General features: G+C 41.0%; 2 protein-coding genes across 2 annotated transcripts; both read left to right on the forward strand.

Moving 5' to 3' along the window:
- The first annotated feature begins 552 nt into the window (after positions 1–552).
- Positions 553–1,828, forward strand: LOC121987487 (putative glucan endo-1,3-beta-glucosidase GVI). Its single transcript, XM_042541255.1, has 2 exons — positions 553–640; positions 713–1,828. The coding sequence occupies exons 1-2, from the start codon at positions 589–591 to the stop codon at positions 1,669–1,671; spliced, it is 1,011 nt and encodes a 336-aa protein (XP_042397189.1). The 5' UTR covers positions 553–588; the 3' UTR covers positions 1,672–1,828.
- An 82-nt stretch (positions 1,829–1,910) lies between these two features.
- On the forward strand, positions 1,911–7,213 carry LOC121984522. The gene is made up of 3 exons (XM_042537482.1): positions 1,911–2,168; positions 4,946–5,342; positions 6,624–7,213. Exons 1-3 carry the CDS (start codon positions 2,006–2,008, stop codon positions 6,910–6,912), a joined length of 849 nt encoding a protein of 282 aa, XP_042393416.1. The 5' UTR covers positions 1,911–2,005; the 3' UTR covers positions 6,913–7,213.
- Positions 7,214–8,536: the final 1,323 nt, after the last annotated feature.

Below are 8,536 nucleotides of genomic sequence, written 5' to 3' on the forward strand. Positions count from 1 at the left end.
TTTTCCGATTTACCCAGGATAAAAATTTGAATTTATTTGATACCTAATAATTTCTATAATTATATATTTTTTAAAAAATATTTTGAAAATAAATTATTTTAATAACTGACCCAATTTTTAATTGTAAACCTAAGCCATGACAAAGTGATGACTTAGCAAATCCATAATATCATCAATTTTTTTCATAAAAAATAATAATTTGCTTAGAATACCATTAAACTTGCTCGTGATCTTGTAAATTTCTTATTCTCTAAATTTTTCATTGTAAATTTGAAGTTGCACCAATAAAATAAGATTGTCACCTAGGCATATCAATCAAAAGGATTTTGGATTTCTTTTCCGATTTACCCAGGATACAAATTTGAAGAAAAATATTAAATTTAACTAAAATTATTTTCTACCGTATTGCAAAAATGGGAAAAAAAAACAGAAGAGGAAAATTCCAAAATTATTGTGAAAAATTTCTATCTTAAATTTGTTGGTGGGCGGTTGTCCTAACTACGTCCTCTGTTTATATAAATCTCGAGTTTACTTGGGATAAAATTCATTGAATCGATTGAAAGAGGTGTGAAAATCGCGAATTTGATCATGATTGTTCTACTGATTTTTACAATTTTGATCGATTTCTGTTCTCGATCAGGTACAATTTTCTTGTTTTTTCTTCATAATTCGATCGTTGCATACGAAAAAACAGAGCTCGTGATTATTGCAGAAGCTCAGGGGACCGTCGTCGGAGTAAACTACGGTATGCTCGGTGACAACCTCCCATCGCCGGCACAGGTGGTGTCTCTCTTCGAGTCCCGCGGCATCGGCAGGCTCCGTCTCTTCCACCCCGACGCCGCCGCCCTCGCCGCCCTCCGCGGTTCCGGTATCGAGGTCGTCCTCGGCACGCTCAATGAGGAGCTCCCCGGCCTCGCCGCCGACCCCTCCGCCGCCGAGAAATGGGTCGCGGCCAACGTCGCCCCCTTCGCCGGCTCCGTCCGCTTCCGCTACATCAACGCAGGGAACGAGGTAGTCCCCGGGGACACCGCAGGGAACGTGCTCCCGGCCATGCGCAACCTCGCCGCCGCCGTGAGAGCGGCCGGGCTCCGAATCCCCGTCACCACGTCGGTGGCCACGACGGCGCTCGGCGTGTCGTACCCGCCGTCGCAGGGGGCGTTCTCGGAGGCCGCCGCCGGCGTAATGACCCCCATCGCGGCGTTTCTGCGGTCGACGTCGGCGCCGCTGCTGGTTAACGTGTACCCTTACTTCTCCTACGCCGGAAACCCGGGGGAGGTGGCGCTGGACTACGCCCTATTCAGGGCCGCCGGCGTGGTGGTGCGCGACGGCGCGCTGGGGTACGACAACCTGTTCGACGCCATGGTGGACTCAGTGCACGCGGCGCTGGAGAAGGCCGGGGCGGCGGAGGTGGAGGTGGTGGTATCGGAGACAGGCTGGCCGTCGGGCGGCGGGGGACTGGGAGCGACGGTGGAGAACGCGGCGGCATACGTCAACAACTTGGTGGCGCACGTGCGCAAGGGCGGGGGCACGCCGAGGAAGCCAGGAAACGCGACGGAGACGTACCTGTTCGCCATGTTCAACGAGAACCAGAAGCCGGCCGGAACAGAGCGCCACTTTGGGCTGTTCCACCCGAACATGACCGAAATTTACCACGTCAATTTTCAACCCTAAAACAAAATAAATTATAAATTAATTATAGATTTTATCACAACTCATAAATACTCATTTATAAGTAATTACAGTATTATGTAATTCATTAATTCTGGATTATATCATTTGTCCCTCGTGCTATAGATACCATTGAATTCTAATGTTATTTTTGAAAGTATGTTAATCGTATTTGAAGCTAATTTAAAAACTAAAAGTTTTTGGGTAGGGAAATGTAAAAATCCATTGAAAGAACTGCCCAAGGTGAGTTGAACAAGTTCCGGATTATCGGGCAGTAGCGATATTATTGAAAAAGCATTGGTGATGGTTAGGGAGACAAGCGACCTGGAGATCGACCATGGCATCCTTCGCCCTGCTCCACTCCTCTCCGCCTCCTTTTTATTCTCTGCGCCACGGCGCCATGAACCTTCCTAGGGTTTTGATTTCTCTCCACGGCGGCGGCAGCGGCGGACTCTGTCGTGGATCTCCCAACCCTGGAACCACCCGCTCCGAAGAAATAGGTTTGTCGGTTGCCGATCCTTCTTTGCTTCGCTTTTGAATTCGGAATCGGGTTAGAATTTCTGAACCGGCTATCTAGGATCGGGTTGTCGGTGCCGGATTATGCCGTAATAGCTCAGTCGTGGTCTACCACCGCTTCCATTTACCTCCTCCAGTTTCATGCTTTTGCACTAAATTTCTTTGCTTTCGGGTTCGTATATTTGCCAAATGGACGCAGTCCTTTTGATTAAACAATAACAAGGGAAGTTGGGAACTTTATCTGACTTTTGTTGCTTGCTATCCAATCAATGCTTTACGTGATCAAAAATTTTATGTTATGTGGCATGCGTTACTTAACTTTCCTATTCGACTTCGTTGGATTACTGACATTGGCATTGTGGAGAATAGCGCCTGTGTTCGGAAATAGGGGTTTATGTTTGTATGCGCTTAAATGCAATTGGTTCATGTTATTTAGCTCTTAGGTTTATTATGCACTGAAGGTTTTTCTCTAAAACGGAGCACTGATTTTGAAAATCATCATTATATGCGCTATCCTTTGACTTGTTGGACTATAGTTCACTTTTAAACCCATTGGTATAGCATTCTAACTAAATGGGAAATGGAAGATCTACTTTTTTTATAAGGTGTTACAACATGGTAGCGATATAAGCTTCCACCTGTCTTCGCTTGCATTCATTTGATTAAATTTAACACGGAAAAGTGAGTTGAATCTGGTTTCATCTTTGCCTCACATTGATAAGTCAGCTTCATGATCATGACTAAAAACCTTTTTTTTATATAGAAGCAAAGTTACTTTTTAATCAATAACAACAAAAACTACATGTCTGAAAGATGAAAATCATACTTCATGTGGTTGGGTATGTGATCATGAATCAAGCGTATGATGGATGATATATCTTGGATATCTATGACTAGAAAATCTAGACTGTTGTTTCTTGTATCAACTTTGTGTTAGTAGTTCAATGTGTAATATTGTCTAACCTATCTTCTCTAATAAAAAAGATCGCATTAGGCACTAAATATTAGCACACAAAGTGGAAGTTTCAATGATGGAAACCATGACCTATTGCAAAACTTGACCATGTCTCAAAACCTGAAACACATTTGACTAACCTACGTTCATGGGCACTTTTGTGCTGTCTTAGAACAAGGTAAATATAGATGTGTGCAACTTGTCCCCTAAGCATACCTAGAAGACTAGCATAGCAAGATCTTTCACCATCTGTCGAGGATTGTTAAATTGTGGTGTGGAGCCATCCCAGTACTTGTGGCTGTATACTATATCGTACCAGGTTGGTAAGCACAGCCTTGTGTTCACTTTAGAGATTGAAAATTAATCTAATTAGCATATTTTTCTGGTGCTATCATCCTATGAAATAATTTATTCTTCCAATGCGGGTAAATATTGTCAGATTCCTTTATACTCCTTTATGTATCTCGGGGGTGCGACCTTATCTTCCCTTTGGTTATTTTGGACTAGTGGACCTGCGATTAACCTGTATCCAGAGATAGTTCCTTTCAGCTCTTACTTGAGAATAGATTGACCATGATACATTTACCAACAAGATTTGAAGTATTGTTATGAACTGGGATATTGGTTGGATTGATACTGCAATGGTGCACGTTGTGCTAATGGCATCGAGGAGAAGGAGAAAATGAAGAAGAAAGAAGAAGCAGGGACTCTTGGAGGAAACACTAGACTATTCCTCAAGGAAAACATTTATTCTCACGTGAGAAAACTAACTCGCTGCTCGTGATTCTATGGATCAGAGAAGAAAATTGCATGCTCGGAAAAGCATCTCTAGAACCCTGTCCTTGCTAGAAGAGGATCGTGCATCTAGATTTATTGCATCCGTTGAAGAAGATCAAGAGGAAGTTTTGGCCCTTGCCCTCACTTGAAGAAGCTGCCTCATTACTCATAGACACACGGATCAAAGAAAGACAATGCCTAGAAAAAGTTTCACCTTGATCCATTTTATATGTTGGATGACGAGTGAAGCAAAAGCTCGTGCTCGTGCTGACCGGCACAAAACAATACTTTAAAACTGTGATTACCAATTCAGATCAAATGATATCTACATCTCTACAAATTAGCTTATTTAAGGCCACTGTTAAATGAATGGCTCTTCTTTTTAATTTTAACAAGCATGGAAAAGAATCAAACTCTAGATGTCTGCCCACAAAAAGTCTAACAGAAAACCCTTGAGACGAACACCTAATTCTTTTATTCATTTCTTTAAAAAAAAATACCTCCCTTGCAATACTTTCTTTAACATTAGTCTAATTTCTATTGTAACTTGAAAGTGAGTTTTTAGTTTGCACTCCGAGCTTTCCTCTGCCAAACAAAAAGTAACAAAAAGTTAGGAGGAATTATTGGATATCCACCAAATTTGATCGTTGAGCATTGTGTGTGTGTGTGCACACGCAAACTTGTGCATCGCAAGTGCATATGAATATCCTCTCTCTTCTTATCTAGTTGTTTCTTTCTTCTTTGGTGGGAAAAAATATTCATGATAGAAAGTGAGAACAAGAGCCACATAAAAAATAAAAACATTTTTTTCTGATCTGACGAATAGTGTGTACAATTCACTGGGTCATTTAAGATTTTTAACTGGATAACATGACAAATGACTTGCTCCGGTGTTCTTTGTAAGGGGCTTCCTTGGTTGTAAACATGAGTTGAATTTCTCCAGCAATCAAATTTATGACTCAGTGAGATAGCATATCGTATCTTTCAGTACCTGATTTTATTCATTCTCATGAGTGAATTTCCATATAGGAACTTGCAGGGCTAGTCAAGCTGTTGACTTGTTTCCATCTGTGTGGCCTGAAGTTACGGTTCGAGATGCACGACTAGATGACTGTTGGGAAGTGGCGGATACCCATTGTAGCTGCTTTTTCCCAGAGTATTCATTCCCCTTGGATCTTGTTCTGAGGATTGATCGGTTTGTGGGGTTGCTTTCTGGGTTCTCAGTTCCTCCAGGTTGTATGAGAACATGTCTTGTTGCCGTCACTGGTAGTCCAGTCAATGATGACCTGTACATTGGGTGTGAGGGTCTTAAATTTGGCAGTTTTGAAGGAAAATTCAGCATTAACAGAAGATCTGTAGCAGGAATTCTTACAGTCGATACAGTAGCTGATTTCCTTCCTAGAAAGGGTCTGCTTCGCCAAAGAAGGTAATCATAGGGGCAATTTGCTTCTGCATGGGTTCTATTCAATTTGCTATACAACTTTATCTGAGCTAGTATTGAATTTAAAAGTTTTGAACCCTTACAAATTTACTTGATGCTTTAAGTATCTGCCACAAATTAGAAATGATTAGCTTAAATTTCATAATGGCCCCACACATGTCTTAGGGTCTATTTATTAGGAGAGGGGCTGAAAGGGGAAGGAGACTGCATTTAGAAAGTCAAAGGAATAGGGATATCTTGAGTTTGCTTATTACTGAATGGAGGATCATTAATATCACCATTGCTTTCTTTGTTTACTTGGAAAGTAATTAGGAAGAAATTAGGGTGCATGTGCAAACATATCCCTTGCTCATCTCTTGTCTCATTTCCCAAACCCTATTCCTTGGTAGTGTCGAATGTGCTAAGCCACATGTGCCCCTGCTGGTTGCAGATCTCTGCCACGTACTTCCACAATGGCCGCCACCAGCAGGCTGTTGATCTTACTCAAAAGCTTATAACGATATCCACATTTTGTTGTGATAGTAGTAATTGTCACACTATAAGAGAAGGGATTAGGAGATGGCCCACTTCCGGATCTTGACACGAAGCTTGACCTTGCAGGCAGCATTTTAAGAGGCCACTATCGCACTGTCACTTAGATGCCAGAGCACTCCCTCTTGACCTCAATCCTTTTCAACTTCATGCTTCCTATCTTAATCTCCATATTCGTAGCCACATCAATGCCATCTACAATCTTTGTCCTCCCCTCAGATTTGTTGCTGCCACCGCGTCCAGCATCTGCCCTTCCATCTACAGTCATATCTGAAATTGAACTGGAGACGAGAGCAAATTGGCATTCGAGTCTTTTTATTCTCCTTTCCCCGCTCGCTCCTAGCTTTTTACAGGGTTTGGTGGGGGTCAAATTGTAGCTGAAAACTGGATAACGGGCTGTTTCCAAATCATTTCCTATGATTTTGCTTCTGCATGAATAGTGGATTTGGCCATCAACCTCTCCCCAATCTCTAGCCAATCTGTGGATTTGTGATCCTTCATACTAGTAAACAGGCCCTTAGAACTTATCTGGATATTGTTGCTCATAGCACTTTGTTAGAGCATTATGACTGCAAGCTATTGTACTATTGTTGCTTCATTAAGCGTTGGCATGTTTAAGTAGTGTTTCAATAATATTCAATCCCAGTCTTCTGCTTAGCAAAAGTGGTTTCTTGGGAAAGTTTTATTTGCATTTTGAATGTCTATTCTGACATGCTAAAATTTTTGTTAGTGTAGAACTGGAATAGCATACATTTCAAATGTTGCCGTCCGGCAAGGAAACCGGAGGAGAGGAATTGCTAAGATGCTTGTTGCAAAGGCAGAGGCCCGAGCCAGGAGTTGGGGTTGCCGGTCCATGGCACTGCATTGTGACATAAACAATTCGGCCGCTATAAGATTATACAAAGGGCAAGGTTTCAAATGCATCAAAGTGCCAGAGAATGCAAAATGGCCCGAACCAAAGACTTCTCCAACCCTCCAATTCAACTTCATGATGAAACTTCTAAACCCTACTACGAGTCCTTGATCAGAACTAGTCAAAAATCCCGGACCAAAGTCAGGGCCCTGAACTATACCCATGCAGTCTCGCGTCATCGACACACACGGTGTATACTTTCATTGTCGCTAACAAATTCAACCAAATGTTACAAGTATTTATTCCTTGTGTAGGATTGAGTGATTAAAGTCTTTCATCGTGTTGAATTGGGATACAAAAGAAGTTAATTATTACACCATTAGGGTCGAATTAATTGAAAGGTTGTAAGATCATGGCAAAATACTGACTGGAGATGCAATTTGCTAGGGATCAAAATCAGATTTTCAATCAATTTTCTTTTCTTTTTTTAATTTATTGCATCTCTATCGATCTTATCAAAAACACAGGATTTAGGCACCTTTTATTTTTTAAAGAATCTGAACAAATACAATCTTGACTACCACATTGATTCGCAAATTATTTAGATCGAAATAGTGCAAAAATCTAATTTTATTTGTATATTTGAATCAAAGTGGCATTAGTTAGGTAGTTCATATACTTCCACAAGAGCAATAAATTAGCTCATAAATGAATAGAAAATAAATGATTAAAATTGTCAATTTTTGTCAAACTCAACTTAACTTATTGTGATTGAGTGAGATCATAAAAACACACCTATATTCTTGTATTCTTCTTAGAATGATAGTTTTGTAGTAATATTAAAATCAAAAAAAAAAAATCACATGGATATGGACAAAAGTGTGAATATTGAAATACATGAATACTAGTACTTCCAAGTATTATTAAAAGAAAAAATTTAAACAAAATGAAAAATGAAACAATAAAAAATTTGGCCAAATTTAAATATTAATACATCAAACTAAAATATAATTTTTTTTATTCATAAATATTAGCATATTGAATATATTTTATATAATTATAATTTAATAAATTATTTAAACTTTTTACCTCCCTTTAAGATCTATCCCAAACCGTCCATGTGCTCTACTTAATTAGCCTTTCCAAATACTATTACCAATGTTTCCACCCATTCTTGTTACCCCAAAACAAAGCGACAATCTAATGTGGGGACCACTTAATTCCGGGAATTAAAACGCGGGTTCAAAGGAGTGTGTGCATCGATCCGACTCCTCCAGAAGAAGGAACCGCAGACGGGGTCCATGGCACGTGACCGCACCGCTCTCGCGACGCGACGCGACGCACGTGACCGGAACCGGAAGCGCGTGGTTCGTGGGCTGTAATGCAGCTGGCGCCGTCGTGGGTACATGTGCGGGTAAACCGGAAAAGCCATGGCGCCGGGCCCACCTCCGCCGCGGGACCCGCCACCGCTCCCGATGGTTAAATTCAACGCAGAGGGAGACCCGGCGCTGACGTCGACGTCTAGACAAAATTTTTTTAAAAAAACCCGGTCCAATCGTAAATTTCCTATCAATTGAAATTGACGCCAGATTTCAGGTTCTCTAAAAAAAAATCTTTTCTATTTGAAAACACTTTTATATTCATATTTTGTTTAAAAATAAAAATATAGTGAAATTGAAGGAATCGGTGGTGGAAGGAGTGGAATGGAAGTTAATTAAATGAGCCAGGTTGGGGAGGAGCATCATTATTACAAGACAACCAAAACCACCGTCGTCGGTTGCGAAGTCACTTTACC

The sequence above is a fragment of the Zingiber officinale genome, chromosome 5B (assembly GCF_018446385.1).
Source record: "Zingiber officinale cultivar Zhangliang chromosome 5B, Zo_v1.1, whole genome shotgun sequence".
Lineage (NCBI taxonomy): Eukaryota > Viridiplantae > Streptophyta > Magnoliopsida > Zingiberales > Zingiberaceae > Zingiber > Zingiber officinale.

What these genes read in the sequence shown, in the direction of transcription:
- LOC121984522 (XM_042537482.1), top strand. Translation starts at nt 2,006, where the DNA reads ATGGCATCCTTCGCCCTGCTCCACTCCTCTCCGCCTCCTTTTTATTCT. An exon ending in CACCCGCTCCGAAGAAATAG is followed by an intron (nt 2,169 to 4,945) that starts GTTTGTCGGTTG and finishes ATTTCCATATAG; the next exon opens with GAACTTGCAGGGCTAGTCAA. An exon ending in GGTCTGCTTCGCCAAAGAAG is followed by an intron (nt 5,343 to 6,623) that starts GTAATCATAGGG and finishes TTGTTAGTGTAG; the next exon opens with AACTGGAATAGCATACATTT.
- LOC121987487 (XM_042541255.1), top strand. Translation starts at nt 589, where the DNA reads ATGATTGTTCTACTGATTTTTACAATTTTGATCGATTTCTGTTCTCGA. An exon ending in CGATTTCTGTTCTCGATCAG is followed by an intron (nt 641 to 712) that starts GTACAATTTTCT and finishes TGATTATTGCAG; the next exon opens with AAGCTCAGGGGACCGTCGTC.